General features: G+C 37.6%; 1 protein-coding gene across 1 annotated transcript; it reads left to right on the top strand.

The window, feature by feature from the left end:
* The first annotated feature begins 307 nt into the window (after positions 1–307).
* Positions 308–19,138, top strand: LOC110440895 (LARGE xylosyl- and glucuronyltransferase 1-like). Its single transcript, XM_021484016.1, has 20 exons — positions 308–393; positions 2,079–2,160; positions 3,671–3,766; positions 4,401–4,512; positions 5,722–5,842; positions 7,037–7,208; positions 7,630–7,664; positions 7,912–8,007; positions 8,753–8,836; positions 9,316–9,393; positions 9,921–10,052; positions 10,520–10,645; positions 12,090–12,251; positions 12,633–12,941; positions 13,740–13,895; positions 14,288–14,394; positions 14,830–14,902; positions 15,727–15,851; positions 18,447–18,545; positions 19,032–19,138. Exons 3-20 carry the CDS (start codon positions 3,673–3,675, stop codon positions 19,117–19,119), a joined length of 2,169 nt encoding a protein of 722 aa, XP_021339691.1. The 5' UTR covers positions 308–393; positions 2,079–2,160; positions 3,671–3,672; the 3' UTR covers positions 19,120–19,138.
* Positions 19,139–19,220: the final 82 nt, after the last annotated feature.

Raw genomic sequence — 19,220 nt, 5'->3', positions numbered from 1 at the left:
CCACACTAACTGACTTACCACTCATGTAAGGTAAGTGATTGTAAGGAACGACAACTCTGCTTAGATGTTGCTGCCAAAAAAGGTAGGATAGCTTTTCTATGTCTATTTTAAAGAGATATCATTTAATCATTGATCTTACCTCGATAATATATTATAATTGTGGTTATTTTAAAATGCCCTTCACTGTAACTAATGGACGAATACAATCATTGGTATGCTATCCCAAAGGTACATAATATATTTCCGCGCTTTATTTAGGTGTCTTTATACAACCTTTTTTTACCTCTTTTCCAGGAGATTTCCAACTTTTGTCAACACAGGGGACAATCACGTTTATCACCTTAAACTTTTCAGATGGTCATGTTGAAAATCCTGGGACCGACTGAATAACTAGTAGTTATACAAATTTCATATGATATTTTAATACGATTATATATATAGTTTAAATCTGACCGAAACGTCACCAGTGTCTGTTTGTACTCATAATAGCCAGCCTCCTCTGCCCAGCAATATATAAAAAAAAATGTCTCGTCGTCAGAAGCTATATTATCGCAGCTAGCCTAGGGTTTGATACAAATGCATGTACAGTGTATATACATACTACACATATGTTTACATACGGATGTCATATAAGGATCACACTGTCACAGTATATCTCTCATTGAGGAAAACAGTGAAAATACATGATTTTTAAAGAAAACTAGCAGGGTAGGGAGGTTTCCTGAAGCCTAAAAAAACCCTTTAGATCCGCCACTGACACAGTATATCTCTTAAATTTGGAATAAAGTCAGAACAGTTCTGACGAAACTAATATAAGTGCTCATCCGATCTATGTTAAGCCTAACCACAGGTGCTCAGGTTTGGAGTATATGTGATATATTTAGGTTTCGCACATCACTGTGATCATAAATAATTGGGCTGTAGAATATATATATATATGATATTATCTGTTTACATATCGTACATCACTGGATATTGCACTCCTTATATGGTAACTGGTTTTGCCCTAAATCCCCTTCACGCTAAGGGTTGTTTCGCCCTTAAGGTTGTTTTGCCCTAAGACTATTTTGTTAATTTATACGCTTATATAATAATTGATATTTAAATATATCAACTAAACTTATTGATAACTTTCTATATTGTTGTTAGGGTACATTCGCGTATCCGGTTGAAACGGTTGAACCTGTAAAGAAAACGTCAGGTACGTACAGATCTGAACCGAGGCTGACCTCAGGAAATTTCACATAATGTTGGAACATTCGAAAATGACTTTGGAGGGTGATTTTCTTGCGGGAACCTCTCTGTTTTTTTGGTTTTTTTTACACTTAAGTGGAAAACTTTTACACTTACCAGTAATGGCCATTTTGTCTTTTTGCACTGAAGTCGTTTAGGTATTTTATCCTAAAACGGCCGCCCATAAAAAACAACACAAACACATTTCTTTCTAAATAATTTTTTAATTGTTTGTGACTTAAAACTACTAAAATTGAAAGAAAATACCGAACAATGTTTCGCCCTATTTTTTTGGTTTTAGGGCGAAACGTTTCAACCTAGCGCGAACCAACCTAGGGCGAACAGGACTTAGGGCGAAACAACCTAGGGCGAACAGGACTTAGGGCGAAACAACCTAGGGCGAACAGGACTTCGGGCGAAACAACCCGGAACCCCTTATACTAATAAATCATATTTTACAGTATTATGAAATATTAGTGTAAGTAATTTTATACAAAAGTATTCATATCCATATCTATGACATCTTTGAGGAATTTTACGGAACAATATTTTTTTATTTGAGTACTTTATAAAGAAAATTCAGCAAAAAACAAAAAAACAACAGATCAGTGGTCGACCTTGGGACTTGGGCATTGCAAATCCTACACTGTTCTGACATTGTATTACATCTACAAATGTTAGATTCAGCCCGTGTTCTTTTTCATTTACTGTCCTGAAAAGAAATTATTTGAAGATCATCATGCTGTGCTTGTATTGACTCTAAGCTATCAAGAGTTTCTTAATCCACAGGAATTTGATTAGAAATCAATGTTTCTATATTAAAATGTAATTTGACGTGATTTCAGAGTGGACAGCCAGGATGTCAGTTCCTGTTTTCATATAACTGGATCGATGCCTGACTTTTACTGGTCAAGGGACAAAAAGCAGGTATGAATTTCAAAGTTATAGATTATATTTAGTTTGGTCAAAGTACTTGTGATAGTTCACATTTCAGTGATATGAGACTTTAATAATTGCATTTCAAGCGAAAAAACTATATACAGTCACAAAGAGATGTCTGTTAGTATTCTGAGACATATCAGTACTAATCTAATTCTGTGGTACTACACTGATGAGCCTAACTTACTAATTTTATAGCATGATCTAGAGTAACTTGATCACACTGAAGTTGAAATGATATATATTCTACAATAATAATCTCATGATCACCATCCTCCAACCCGAAAAAGTTCTTTTTGGTTAACAATTCATATTGATCATGTGTGTATGAGTTCTGGTTAAAAAGAAATCCTTTTCATCAGATTTAGTCTTTTTAAATCCCTTTATTATAATTTCAACTTTACATTGTTGGCAGTGTTTTGACCTGAGTGTATGGGTTGACACAGGTTCGACTTCTAGTGTCTTGGGTATTTAATGTCAGACCTCTAGACGTGGTCTTAAAATACTGTTATTTTATGCATGGAAATTTTGTTTATTTAAACGTTACCCTAAGAAATTATTGATTGTCCACCGTCATATTGTTATAATTTGTTCATATAATAGGGCTACATTCGCGTATCCGGTTGAAACGGTTGAACCGGTTGAACCTGTAAAGAAAACAACAGGTACAGATTTGGACCGAGGCTGACCTCAGGAAAATTTGGTACGTGTAGATTGAGGGGTCCAGACGTACCTGACCGAAACTAAAATGCTGACTATTGCCAATTTGCGTTATTTCTTTCTTAAACAATGTCAAGTCACAAGTAATTTTTAAGATCCGTTATGTAATTTAGTGGACGCGCGAGAGAAGGGCATAATATTCTTGATACATTGTTTTTTATTCTCCGAAACTGTGGATTTTTAGCTCTCTGCTTATAGAACAGTCCAAGTGTGTTCCTTTATCGTGGAAAATTTCTGCGCCACACGTACCGTTTCAACCGGGATACGCGAATGTAGCCTTTATTTCAGAGCATTAGGAGCTAGGGACACATTCAGTCACTGTTCTAAACAATATAATAAAAAATACTCCAGGGCCCGTATTCCGGAAACCGTTCTCATGCTCAAGCATGGATTCTGTGCTCAAACCTAATTTCTTGTTCTTGTTATAACTTAATAAATAGATCTTGTTTTGTCAATGATTTGGAAACATTTTGAAGAGACTTGAAGACAAATACTGTTTTCAATGTTTAGAATGGACTTTTTAATCGTTTGACATGATTTAAGCGAGTTACAAGAAAGTTGGTTTGAGCACAGAATCCATGCTTGAGCATGAGAACGGTTTCATGAATACGGGCCCTGGATTCCAAAGACTTGTGACAATTTTATTTTCTGATTACAATCCCACTTGCCCAGCCACCTCTAAGGAATATATGATCGTAGCATTTATCAGAACAAATAATCCATTGCTGTTTGTATCCTCTTGGTGTTTATGTAATGACAACAATCAATTTGGTTGTAGGGATGATTCGAGTCAAAAGACGGAACCTGATACTGTTGGTGGTGATAGGGGCATTCCCAACTGGCCTCCTGGTCTATTTAGCCTTCTCCTCAGATGGTAAGCTCTGTGTAACAAAATATGGTATTACATGGGTCATAGTTTGAAAAGTAAATACATTTTCCTTGGTTTGGCAACTGATATAATAGGCAGATCTTCTTCACTACCTATTATAGATGTACTTATTTCAGCGCAATCATATTTTAGCATTAATTTGCGTGTGTGTGTGTTATGATCCAAAACAAATACAAAATATACTAGTAATGCCTAATGTCAAGAGGTGTTCTTATTTTCTGAAGATGCTGCAAAAATCTGTTGTATTTTCTTGAAATCAGCAAAATGAAATTGATGGGTTTCACACTATTCAAGAGGGTTAATTCTTTGACTCTGGACTGGTATTCATGTGTATAGTTGGAAGGTAATTCCCTATCAACGAGACAAGTCATATCTTGCCCTAGGAGACTTTAACTTTTCTGGACCGCATACAGTACACTACGGCTAGACCTGGCTCGGTCGAATCCAGATTTTTGTCTAACTCAACAAGGAATTGGGCTGAGACAATGACTATGGATATCACATAGACTCTCTAGAATCTGGAAAACTGTGCAAACTGACCAAAGTTTGTGGTCCAGGTGTGTTTGGTTTAGACAGCACACAGTATATGTAATGAGGAGAGTATTTGTTTTCTTCTCAGATATATCACCATCACAGATGAATACACTGGACATCCATCAGGTCGAGTCCCGGTTTTCACAGATGTTACGGGAACTGGACAAGGAAAACAAGGCTGTAAACAAAGAGCTCAGGTATATATAGCGGGGGTTGCAAAGCCATAAAGGATGGAAATCAAAGAGGTGATAGGGTAATTACAATAGGTTAAGTTATGGTTTAAAATGGGGTCTTCCCTGAACACCATCTCTGCTTAAAGTCATATGTTTACATAGGTGTTTAAATGTGGTCACTTGCAAGTTAACAGGTTTTACAAATTTAATGGGAGTCTAAGTAAAACTTTCCATGGTCATGTTATTTTGGATTACAAGTTCACATACTGGTTATTTTAATGTCAAATGGTTAAGATGTGTGACAGCATTTATCCTGCATTATGCCCAAGGGACTGACTCGAAGTATGTGGGTGGGCCTATTACAGAACAATAGAAAAACTAGTGTAAGTATGGATTGGCTTGATCATCAGGTTAATAATGGCTGAAATGTGATATGTGATCAAGAAGTCCAAAATAAGTCCTCATTGCCAAGAAACTACAATACTTAATGATATCCACTGCAGCAAAGTTGGGGTATACTGGAATCAGGTCTGTCTGTCTGTCTGTCAGTCTGTCTTACTCCTCCTCCTAAAGTGCTGTACTGATTTCCTTGATACTTGGTACACAGAACCATTATCTGGAGGGAATGTGAATTAAGTACATGTACAATGTATATAGATTCAAGTTTCCCCCTAAAAGTATTGTTCACACCAATCCTCCCAAAGCACTGCACTGATTTGAATGATACTTCATTGAAACATGTAAAACCTACATTGATGGGCTATGAATAAACTATAGTGTAGTTGGAGTCTCCTGTACAATTTATGGAACATTTTTTGCGCACTATTCCATCATAAGTACTCGACCAATTTAAAGGATACTTGGTACACATAACACATTGAGTGGATGTGGATCAAGTATAAGAGTTACCTACAAAAATTAAGGAGTTAAGCCCCTTTTTTTAAAAATGGTAGTTTAAGTCACTCCTCTCAAAGTATGGCACCAGTTTAAATGGTACTTGGTGCACAGAGTCCTTACATCAATGGAATGTAAAATTGATTTGTAGTTACCTGGAGTTATGCCCCTTTGTTTTAAGATATTCTGGAAACTATTCCTCCATTTCTTGGCTAAGGTGGGACGGAAGTATTAGTCTGCCACATCCTGATGACATTTCTTGTGAAGCGTGTAAAACTATACAACATTTAAGGGTCGTTTTGTTGTCTTATAACAAGATGTTTTGTTCTGTGTTTATAGCCAAACCAGGAGTCAGCTGCTGAGCTTACAGATGAGTTTGGCGGCCCAGAATGACAGTGGGACTAGTAACACCACTAGAGTACGCTGTAAGAACCCTCAGCCAGAGATACCCAAGTGTGAGGTAATGTATCACGTATCCTCTCTATGCATGTATTGAAGAGTCGGGTCACACAGTGGATAACAACACATTCACTATTTACCAAGACCGCCTGGGTTTGATTCCCCAATAGGACACCCCTGCAGGTGGGGGATCGAGAAAAGAATACACCTACTGTTACTCACTGCATGTTTCGTGTGGGAAATGTGGGAACTCCCTGCAGAATTGGGGATTTGCTTTTGTGCCCTCTACTTAGGGACACAACAGTGACCAAAATAAATCTGCTGCACCAATTGCAATAGTGTGGATCTTTATATTTCTCTCTACTTATAACTACCTTTTATTTCCTAGTGCCTTGCTTGGCAATACCTCACTTTTGGTTTTATTATTGAGCATTTGCCAAGGTGAGGAAGGCAATGGGTTTTGACCCCTGGCCGGGACATGCCAAAGTCCTTAAATATGGCAGTTGTTATTCCCTGCTTAACCCTCAGCATTAAGGGTAATTGAAACAACTGGTTCACCCGTTGTCAGAATAAGTGACTGGGCAGATCGCTGTGCTGGGGGCCTTCGACATGATATTTCAGTGAGATAGCACTGTAAAGTCAGCATCAGATCTGCTCTATCAGGAGATCAAGATACCCTGTCTCCAGCACACATACTCGCATGCACGCATCCTGATCCACAACATACACTGGGCATGCCCTTAAATGACCTTGGCTGTTAATAGGGCGTTATACAAAGTAAAACAAAAACCAAACCCCAATAGGACTTGGTAAGGTAGTTAGGTCACCTGTCTGACCACATTGGTTTTCTCCAGGTACTCTGGTTTTCTCCCTAAAATCCCTTGTTCACTACCATCTGGGCATTCAAGAGTGGATAATATAAATTGATAAAATTTGTTTCGTAATTAATGTAAAATAAATAAAGTTTATAATTATGTATATAGTGTAGGGATATATCATGTCAGCCAGTCGTCTTATGGGTGTGTATGACAGGTATCATATGTAAACCAGCAGACACAGTGGGGTGAATTGGACCTTTTGGTTTTAATTGTAACTAAGTAACATGTTGGTAGTCATATGGCACATCTTTGGGTTAGACTACAATTTGCCCTACATGATACAGGGGTTGTGCTAACACTGTTTTTGGATCAAAATATGCTAAAGAATATACCAGGGACCCTCAGGTAGAAGATCATTTTCATTATGTCCCTTGCAGGTTATCCATGTTGCTATCGTTTGTGCGAAGAACAATGCCACACGACAGGTCGTGACGTTAATAAAAAGTGTCCTGTTCTATCGCAAGAATCCTCTTCACTTCCATTTCATCTCGGACAACATCGCCCAACTCATCCTGCTGTATCTGTTTGAGACGTGGGATGTAGCTGAAGGTATGATGATATTTGTGTGTAGCAGATTGGTCTAGTGACTAACTTTCATGGAAGGTATTTCACAGATAATCAGCAGCACTTTGGTTCATTGGTTCATGGATAAGAAGATGTATAATTAACTTCAATTATGATTTAGCAATACATTTTTAACACAATGTGTATTACTGTTAAAAAAACATTTTCTGTTAGCTTCGTGATATTTAATTTGGAACTGAAAGTTATATAGGTTTTTGTAAATAAAAAAAAAAAAAAAAAAAAAAAAAATGGTGTTTATCTCAGGTTGATATATCAAACATACTGTGGCATGCTAATATCAGTTTTTCTATCAGATTTAAACAAAGTTGTGCTGTTGATTAGATGTGTAGTTAAGATAAATGTCTGTTAAGAATGATTGTGAAGTATGAACCTATTCGTTTTGTAGTTGAAGTGAGTTTTTACCCTACCAGCAGTGTTGAGGTATGTGTAAATGGTCTGCAGTGATTCCATTAGTACAGTAAACTCTGCTTATTATTAGAGTATTATGCATGCATACTTTTATGGTGTTCAAAACATGGTTCAAAGTTTTCTTTACGTGTTTGAAATGTTGGAAACTTCTATTTTCCTTCTTTCCATCCTAGCGTTTAATGAGATGGTATAAAAGATGAATATACAACAATTTGATGTACAGACAATGTATTTATGGGTGAATTACTTGGTTGTGCAGAATGATGTGTCCTGGATACAGAACAAGCACTACTCTGGTGTGTTTGGGTTGATGAAGCTCACACTTCCTAAAACACTACCTCAAAGTCTACACAAGGTAGGAGCCAGGCCTAGAATACTGAAATTATTCATGTTATGCCCCTCACAGTATTGTGGCTGGAGGTGGTTACCTTTTCTGTCAGTCCATCTGTCCATGCTGTATTTTGGTTAGATTTTATGTTCAGCTCCATTACTTTAATACTGAAAGTCAAACATTGATCAACTTCGTGTGTTATATGTTGAAAACTTGAGGTATATGACATCAATATATTAGGTAGGTCACTGTTTTCTATATTTTCATTGACCTTGGTTGCAATATGCATTTAGCTTCATTCCTCGGTTTAGAGTTTACTTTTAGGATCATTTCCATCAAAATGAAAGGAAAAGCATTTGTATGTTCTCCAAACATTTTCTTGTTCATCATAACTGTTTGGTGTAGTTGTGGTAATGCTTAATCCTTACATGTGAAGTTTTACTGGGTTTTGTAAAAATAGTATACAAAATATTTGTGAAATCTAGATTAGATTGGTTACAATGGCATTACAGGAATAACAGGTATCATCGGGATAACTTCCAAAAGGTAGTACATTCTCAAATAATAAATCAAACAGGTTTTTTCTCATGCTTACACACTTGAAAAATTGATGATTTAATATGATTTGTTTTGTAAATTGACTCACCAAAAGACCCATGGCATGTGGATTTATTTATTAATTCATTAGATTTGTATTATTGGGTCTCTCTTTTTTTTTAACAATTGATCCATATCTATAGATACTGATGTGAAGGTTTTTATTTTCCAGGTCATAGTTTTGGATACAGATGTAACTTTTGCCACAGATATAGCAGAACTTTGGAAAATATTCCAGGTTTTAAAAGGCAAAAAGGTATACAAAGCAGTAATGCTAAAACATTCAATGTAATGTAAACATTTTTTGGAACCGAAGCAAAACTTTAAGACCAAATAATAATGTTTTAAAATTCTGCATGTAACAAATTCTAATATTTTCAAATCAGATATATCCATAGTTGTAATGTTTGAAAAGAGTAATGATGTAAATATGAGTACAGAATCCTTCCTCCTTGTTATAAATTGATTACACTGATGCATGTTGGGATACATTTTTCATCAGGTATGCCTCTTAGTCAGTCACATGACCACACACACACTGTACTTAAGTTCTCATTGATTTATGTCAGACTCCATACAGTAGGACAAAGCTCTGGTGTAACTTATAGTATTTGTTGTGACAGGCTGATTTATCTTGACAGATTCCAGGTTAATTTGTGTTTAGATTATATAATTTAAGACAAAAGTAATATTTCAGTATTGCATTGATTACAGTGATACATTGCTACATTGTAGGCTATAGGTTTGGTAGAGAACCAGAGCGACTGGTACCTAGGGAAGCTATGGAGGAACCATCGACCCTGGCCAGCTCTGGTAAGCTGTAATACCAAAACAGTCTGTTTATAATGTCTGCAGATGGCAGTAATAATTTACCTACGGAGAAAACATTGACACATGGTTAAAGATTAGAAGTTAATTTAGCCAAGACAATGCAACGTCATAGCTAGTTAGATTTAGACAATCTAACTCATTCACCCTTGAAGACACATATGAATTTGTCCAATTCAATGGTTGAAATAGTTCATTATGATATTTCAGGGGTGAATGAGTTACTGTCACAGTGATATCACTTTGTTGTTTATGACACTGGAACTACAAGTACTACTCTATTATAAATCAGGATCACCGTCTTATTCTGAACTGTACTGTACATGTATTTACCAAGAGTTGGGGAGTTTCTGCTACAGGACTTACACTACTCAATCTATGTCAGACTGAACAAACTCCTTTGTATTGTGTATCCTTGTTCTGTAGATTGCGGTTCCACTGAAGACTTTCTCTGTGTACTACAGTGGATGGTGGTTTTATTTTAAAACATCTGTTGTGTCATTATGTACTAGGGACGTGGGTTCAACACAGGAGTGATACTGCTTGATCTACACATCCTTCGACAGCTGGACTGGACCAATATGTGGCGGTCAGTGGCTGAGAAGGAACTCCAGACGATGCACTACACATCTCTAGCTGACCAGGTATGTATACTGTATAACTGGTACTTGTCTCAGTCAAAGTCATACTCATCATAAACCACCAATACTCACACACTCCATCTTTTTATGTCTAAGTATGTTATACAAACTACCAATACTCACTTTACACACGACTATCGGTACCTAAATACTCATCAACTGTGGGTCTCACAACCACCAACACTTAGCCATTGGACTGTCTCAGTACTCGTAAATATACTTGAGACAATATTACAATCAATAAAAAATTGCCGCAGAATAATTTTTCACCTTTTTTAATCCTCAGTAATGAGGGTAAATTTAGTATAACAGCAAATACTATAATTGATTGAACTAGGCTAAAACCAATTATACTAGTTAAGAGTGAAAGTTTGACTAATGAAAGTTTACCTGTTTACAGTAAAGAGTTAAATAAAGTAAGACGGGAAAGAAATTTTGGTATGAAAACTCTCCTATGAATGTGTTGACAGGACATATTCAACACAGTCCTCAAGCAGAACCAGTACCTCTTGTATCACCTACCCTGTCAGTGGAACGTCCAGCTTAGCGACAACACACGCAGTGAACGGTGTTACAGTGATATTTCAGACCTCAAGGTAAGTTACTCTGATCCATGAACGTCCAGCTCAGTGACAACACACGCAGTGAACAGTGTTACAGTGTTATTTCAGACCTCAAGGTAAGTTACTCTGATCCATGAACGTCCAGCTCAGTGACAACCCACGCAGGGAACATTGTTACAGTGATATTTCAGACCTCAAGGTAAGTAACTGTGATCCATGAACTTCCAGCTCAGTGACAACACACGCAGTGAACAGTGTTACAGTGATATTTCAGACCTCAAGGTAAGTTGCTCTGATCCATGAACGTCCAGCTCAGTGACAACCCACGCAGGGAACATTGTTACAGTGATATTTCAGACCTCAAGGTAAGTAACTGTGATCCATGAACGTCCAGCTCAGTGACAACACACGCAGTGAACAGTGTTACAGTGATATTTCAGACCTCAAGGTAAGTAACTGTGATCCATGAACGTCCAGCTCAGTGACAACACACGCAGGGAACAGGGGTACAGTGATATTTCAGACCTCAAGGTAAGTTACTCTGATCCATGAACGTCCATCTCAGTGACAACACATGCAGGGAACAGTGTTACAGTGATATTTCAGACCTCAAGGTAAGTAACTGTGATCCATGAACGTCCAGCTCAGTGACAACACATGCAGGGAACAGTGTTACAGTGATATTTCAGACCTCAAGGAAAGTTACTCTGATCCATGAACGTCCAGCTCAGTGACAACCCACGCAGGGAACATTGTTACAGTGATATTTCAGACCTCAAGGTAAGTAACTGTGATCCATGAACGTCCAGCTCAGTGACAACACACGCAGTGAACAGTGTTACAGTGATATTTCAGACCTCAAGGTAAGTAACTGTGATCCATGAACGTCCAGCTCAGTGACAACACACGCAGTGAACAGTGTTACAGTGTTATTTCAGACCTCAAGGTAAGTTACTCTGATCCATGAACGTCCAGCTCAGTGACAACACATGCAGGGAACAGTGTTACAGGGATATTTCAGACCTCAAGGTAAGTTACTCTGATCCATGAACGTCCAGCTCAGTGACAACACACGCAGGGAACAGTGTTACAGTGATATTTCAGACCTCAAGGTAATTTGTTTGTTATCTGTGGAACATGCAATTCATTGAGAAACTTTACAGACAGCAGTGCTACAGACACATTTCTGACCTCAGGGGAAAGTACAATGGTCAGTCCATGTATGACTATATATGTAGCAGAAATTAAGTTTATTGAAATAACTAGTGCATCTGAAATAAATAAAAGTATATGTGTATCAAAGCTCTGAAATCAACCACAAAGGTTTGATTCACATACTGTTTGCATTTATATGTGCTCATAAAATCAATGACGTTTATATTAGTATAATGCATTTAATATATGTAATTAAGTAATTTGAATTGGATATATTAAATCCTGTTTATGATATAAATATAATATATTTTCAAAATTGTAGATCATTCATTGGAACTCACCTAAGAAATTGAAAGTGAAGAACAAACATGTGGAATTTTTCCGTAATCTATACCTGACCTTTCAAGAATATGATGCCAATTTGTTACGGAACAGATTGTTTGGCTGTGGAACAACTGGTGCAGTGAACCCAATGCAGGAACAGGTGGTTATGATCTTAATGGTTAACGACTCACTTCAGACAAAACTTTAGAAAATGTCACTGTACTTTTTTTTTAAACAAACAGTTACCTCCCCTTAGTTTTGTTTTTGACATAACTGTATTGGAAATAGCTGATCAAGTAGTTCAGTTGGTTAAGAGGGACTGTACTGTGATGGGTAGTCCAGGGTTTGAATCCCTGCATGGCTGTATTGATGATGACTTAGCTAAAGCTGATCTAAATGAGAAACATCAATATGAATCTTGTTCATTACATACCATATGCTTTCTAGTATCTATGACACATTTGAGATCCAAAAGACAATTGGTCATTTTAAAAAAAATATTAAAAGTCCGTGTTTTCTTTCAATGTTTATGTTTTCCCAGCTGAACCAGATCAGTGAAGATGACGAATGTTATGACTTTAGCCGAGAACGGGTCATTGTCCATCGCACTCACCTGTACTACATCGACTATGAGTATGAGCCCCTTGAGCATGATGTGACTTTGGTCACACAGCTAAGCATGGACCGACTACAGATGCTGGAGACTATCTGTAAACACTGGGAGGGCCCCATTAGTCTGGCTCTGTACATCTCTGACGCCGAGGCCCAGCAGTTCCTTAGATATGCCCAGGGCTCGGAGATCCTGATGAAGAGAAAAAACATTGGCTACCATGTGGTGTTCAGGGATGGGGTAGGTTGTGAGGCTGTACATGTTTTACAATAGAAACTGGGCCCGTATTCATGAAACCGTTCTCATGCTCAAGTCTGAATTTTGTGCTCAAGTCTTATTTCTTGTTCCAGTTATAAATTATTTAAAAAATCATTTTTTGTTAAAGATTTGTTAAAAATTGAAGAATCTAGAAGCCAAATACTGTTTTCAATATTTAAATTTGACTTTTTGATGGTTGACATGATTTTGGTGGGTTACAAGAAAGCTGGCTTGAGCACAGAATCCATGCTTGAGCATGAGAGCGGTTTCATGAATATGGGCCCTGATCTTATAAGCCTTCAGACAATATTCAGTGTGAGCTCTAGGCTTGGTAGAATCTTAAATACTGACTTATAGAAGTATCTCAGACCCACTATGCTCCCACAAAAAGGGACATATTAAGTAATTTAATTTTGATTGACTTTAACAGAATGTTAAGAATATCATAAACGATGCTGTATATTAACTTCAGTGAAACCTGACTATACAAACACCTGGCTTTTAGGTCACCATGCAATGTCCAATATGATTAGGGACTCGAATGATTGGATTTGCTGTGTCTAATATAACCGGGATGCCAAACTGTAGCCTGATATATAATGTAATCTTAAACAATTATACTGAAGATAAGGTTTAGATCAGAGCCATGTTTTTTTCTCAACAAATATGCTGCAATGCTGTTTCTTATTTAGATTTTCCTTTTTCTTTGTAAATTATCCATTTATTTCGTAAGTTTTTAGATTTGTTTACATGAACAGTTTATATTTCTATGCTCTGTAGCAATACTACCCTGTTAACTACCTGCGGAATGTGGCCCTGAAGCAGGTGCGCACACCCTATGTGTTCCTATCGGACATTGACTTCCTTCCTGTACACAACCTATATGAAAACCTGAAGAGGACAGCTGCAACAATGGATTTGGCAAACACTAAAAAGGTGAAGCATCTATCTTACACATATTTTGGGACTTGATTAAGAAGCTAAAGGCTGTGGAAAATGGTACTTGATACTTTAAACCTTGTCTAGGCTGATCTCTGCAGTAACCGAGAGAAATTTGTAATTCATTAGTTTATTTCCTAAGGGTAATGTAGATAATTCAATATTTAACTGTTAAAAAGGAAAAAAGTGACCTTAATTAAACTCTGAATTAACTTGCCATACATGAAGTAATAACAAATATGAGACAGACTGAATCCAGAAAAAAACATCAACTATAGTGTTTTTTTCAACATATAATTCATCCTTTTCTGAATAAGATGAAATATTTTGTTAATCTTAAATGTCGTTTTAAAACTTTCTCTTATTGGGTAGTGTAAAATTGTATTCAGGCATTGATAGTTCCTGCTTTTGAGACACCTCGATACAGAATCGACTTCCCGAAGTCCAAGGCGGAACTCTTGTCTAGTCTTGACATGGGTGACCTATATACATTCAGGTAATCACACTCTCTGTCCAGCTTTGTGTCTGTGTGTATGTTTGTTTCAGATTCTAATAGTCTAGAAAGTTGTCTTTTTCCCAGTAGTTTACACTCCTTGTATTGTAAAGATGTATATTGCATTAATGCAGGTCCTCTAATTTTTTTTTTTTTTATTTGGTTTAAATTTTCTCTTTCGTTTTTTTCAATCTAATCTTTTTCTTTTCTAAAACTTATCAAAGGATCTCATCGTGTTACAAATTGATATAAACCCTTAGCATATTGACCCTGACAGGACCCTTACTGTTGATTAATGCAGGCCTTTATAGTCTTTGCCGAGAATTCCTACGAAACAGCATCAAACAACTTGTTTAACCATATCTTTCAGATAAAAAATGTCTCAACCATTAAAACTGTCTTTATTACTGTTAATAACCATATCACTTGATGTTACAGGTTTCATGTGTGGCCTAAAGGTCACTTCCCTACCAATTATGCCAAATGGAGAACAGCAACAACACCCTATACGGTAGGTAGACACCCTATACGGCAGGTAGACACCCTATACGGTAGGTAGACATCCTATACAGTAGATAGACATCCTATATGGTAGGTAGACTGTTTAATATAAGACACCCTATACGATAGGTTAGCACCCTATTTAGTAGGTAGACACCCTATACCGTAGGAAGACATCCTTTACGGTAGGTAGACACCCTATACGGCAGGGAGACACCCTATACGGTAGGTAGACATCCTATACAGTAGATAGACATCCTATATGGTAGGTAGACTGTTTAATATAAGACACCCTATACGATAGGTTAGCACCCTATTTAGTAGGTAGACACCCTTTACGGTAGGTAGACACCCTATACGGCAGGTAGACACCCTATACGGTAGGTAGACATCCTATACAGTAGGTAGACATTCTATATGGTAGGTAGAATCCTATATGGTAGGTAGACTGTTTAATAAAAGACCTATATACGATAGGTTAACACCCTATTTAGTAGGATGTTTGTATAGTTTAAGTTTATAAACAATAATATATTGACCTCTATATAGTTTGATTTCTGTTTGTGTTTATAGGTTAGCTGGGAGGCAGACTTCGAGCCCTATATAGAATTTAGGATAGCCTTGACCTCTATATAGTTTGATTTCTGTTTGTGTTGATAGGTTAGCTGGGAGGCAGACTTCGAGCCCTATATAGTATTTAGGACAACCTTGACCTCTATATAGTTTGATTTCTGTTTGTGTTAATAGGTTAGCTTGGCGGCAGACTTCGAGCCCTATATAGTATTTAGGATAACCTTGACCTCTATATAGTTTGATTTCTGTTTCTGTTTATAGGTTAGCTGGGAGGCCGACTTTGAGCCCTATATAGTGGTCGGTAAGGATGTACCTATGTTTGACCAGAGATTTGTCGGGTTTGGATGGAACAAAGTTTCCCACACCATGGAGCTGGACCTGCTAGGGTAAGTGTAATTAAGACTCTACTCATGTGCACCGATTATTGTCCATGCATTTAGAGAAAATGACCCTGGGATGTTAATTTAAGTGCATCAGTCTGTCTATCAGTTTCTACCAAATTTGTTCATTGATTAATATGCATACTCATTCCGATTGCTTGGTTGGTCTTTGTGCTATAACTCCCGTATAAACGGATAAACTTTTACCAAATTCTGTGTGCAGATGTAGTTTAATTGGTGTCATAAAATTCCTATGGCTGAGCTGCCAGTCTCAACAACTCATGCATATTTAATAAGTATCTTCACAATTTCACTAGAAAGTCGAAGATTTTTCTGGCACATCTGCTTAGGATTTTTTACCATAATGAACAGCTGTGTTCACCAAACTATACATCAAGGAAATACAGAACTTGATGCTTTCCCCTTCCTATTCTCCACCTTGTTTGTTAACAGAGATGTGTTCTGTAGATCTTCATTGAAAGTCCTCCATCTCGACAATCCAGTAAATGCATAAAATATAGCTACAGGATGTTTGGTAGTGTGCGACACAATTCTAATATTTTCAAACTATTTTGTCTCGCCGCCACGAAGTGGAAGCAGAACTTAGGTGTTGCTTTTGCGTTTAAGTTAGTTTCACAGAAAGTATAAGTGCTAGACCAACCAAACCTAGACCATAGATGCATCTTAGCAATTAGGTAGTACATCTCAACCCAAGCATCAAATGCTGGATGCTGCCTACCTTTCATGGTCCATTGACTTTGTCATCATCTCCATCAACATTAAGTTTTTGCGTTTAAGTTAGTTTCTCGGATATGTTCATTGATGTTCAAAGCAGGGCATAGGCGAGACATATCAATCGGAATTGCTTGTTTTAATTAAAATTGAATTTGCTGTATTTTCCAATATCTATACTGAACAAAAAAGAAACGCACAAAGTTCCCCCCTGCAGTACACCTTAGCTGTAAAGAAATAATGGAATATTTGGTCAGGTATGACATCAAGAACTATCTCCCTTCTCAACAATCTACCCTGAAATCAGCCATGTGTGACGATGTCATTGTGTGACTTTGTGAGCTTCTTTAGTCCAAATCACGTGGCGTGATCAAGCCAAGCCGGAGTTTTTCAAACAAATAATCTCAACGGATACTCTAAGTTCAGCCACATTAATTTTCCACGTTGGCTTTTTGATTTCGCCATTGACTGAGATGCCATGCTTAACGCAAATACAGAGGGGTAGAGCAATTGCGATGTTGATGGATGGTCATAGCCAAATTGCTGTCCCACGGCAGTTTGGTGTTGGCCTGTGTATAATTAACTGTCTCTGTACACGTTTCCGTGCTACTGGGTTAGTTTCCGATCGTCCCAGGAGCGGTCGTCCGCGTGTAACGACCGCACGACAAGACAGGGCGATTCGATTGTCGCACTTGCGTAACAGATTCAAGACTGCTGTAGAGACTGCGTCGCATAACTTAGGTACTCATGGCAGACCCATAAGTCCTCAAACTGCCAGGAACCGCTTGCGTGCCGAGAGAATCATTGCGCGCCGACCTTATGTCGGGGCACCTCTGACACCACGGAGGCGGCAAGTGCGTCTTGACTGGATGCCGGACCTGGCCCCAAAAGGTTTGGGATGCGTCGATGGAGGCGTGTGATGTTCACCAACGAGTCTAGATTTTGTCTGTATTGCTCAGACGGAAGAAAAAGGGTATATCGCAGACGCAGTGAGCGTTTCGCCGACGCATGCGTGGTTGAACGCAATAGATTCGGTGGGGCTTCTGTAATGGTTTGGGGAGGCATCTTCCATGGAGTAAAATCCCCCTTAGTGGTCCTGGATCAAAACCTCAATGCCGTTCGATACAGAGACCAGATCCTCCAACCACATGTCCTTCCACTTCTCAGACGTCATAACCTAATTTTCCAGCAAGACAATGCTCCACCGCATGTTACCAGCGTCTGTCGTGATTTTCTCACGGCAAACAATGTTCAGCCTCTGGAATGGCCCCCATATAGCCCCGACATGTCTCCCGTTGAGCATCTGTGGGATGAGCTGGACAGGCATATTAGGAAACGTCAAAACCCCCCCAACTAACCGCGCCCATGCCAGTTGATCGCAGCATTAACACAAGAATGGAACAACATTTCCTGAAGGCGAATAAATGTTATCATGAATTCAATGCATATGAGAATCCGAGGAGGGATTCGTGCAAAAGGTGCCCACACCAGGTACTGAAGTGTCATTTTGTTTTTCGCAGGTATCCCACTTTGAGTAACTACTGATGACATGAGTGACGTAACACAGACTTCTTCTACAGTATTGTAAAGAGTAGACTTGTCCCTTCATATTGATATAAAAATTGTGTGTTTCTTTTTTTGTTCAATATAGATCTCAATGTTAAGGATGAATTGAGATACTTTTTTGTTAGATAAGATAAATTAGTTAATATCTGTCCAGAAAAAAAGAGAATTCTTTAAAGATTTAGCTTCTTCAACACAACTTGGACAAAATTGTCTGTTGTGGGTATGGCAGCTATCATTGTCAATTATAGGGTGGCTATTATTATTGTCCATTCAAATTATAACATTTATCATTGTCTATTTTAGGTACGAGTTTGTTGTGCTGCCCAATGCCTTCATCATACACATGCCCCATGCCCCAAGTTTTGACATTGCCAAATTTAGGTCCAGCTCTTTATACAGACAGTAAGTGGACACATAATCTAATACTGTTTCACAGAGACATTTATTCATTAACAGGAATTTGAGTATTTTTTACAATCTTTCAATGATGCCTATCTGGTATATGTTTCTATTTATAACTGTAAAACAGTATTATGATATTAGAAATGGTCAAATTATAGTCTTTCATACAAAATGGCTTTATATCATGGAATTGTCTTTTCAAAATAGTAACAATGGTTTTGTATCACAAACAGTTAACAGGTTTTTTTTACATTTCACTTTGCATTTTTTGGTAAGTACAATTATTTTTTGGTAAGTACAATTATTTTTTGGTAAGTACAATCATTTTTTGGTAAGTACAATTATTTTTTGGTAAGTACAATCATTTTTTGGTAAGTACAATTATTTTTTGGTAAGTACAATTAAAAAGTCTCATTGAATACCCTAAATTTATAGCCTTCTTTGAAACTATAAATGCTAATCTGTATCACTTTTCATATGCTACAGTTGTCTGAAGGTCCTGAAGAGAGAGTTTCACAGAGATTTGTCACGCAAGCATGGCCTTAAGGCCCTGAAATACCTAACAGCAGACTGAAGACACGAGTCAACAAGTCTTGGCCAATATCTCGGACTATCTTCTCGGCATGTTCTCAAGATGTCTACAGCATCATTCCAATTAACGATGGCATACTCATT

This window comes from Mizuhopecten yessoensis, unplaced genomic scaffold (assembly GCF_002113885.1).
Source record: "Mizuhopecten yessoensis strain PY_sf001 unplaced genomic scaffold, ASM211388v2 scaffold1779, whole genome shotgun sequence".
NCBI classification, from domain to species: domain Eukaryota; kingdom Metazoa; phylum Mollusca; class Bivalvia; order Pectinida; family Pectinidae; genus Mizuhopecten; species Mizuhopecten yessoensis.
This window is presented reverse-complemented; position numbering and strand designations above follow the sequence as displayed.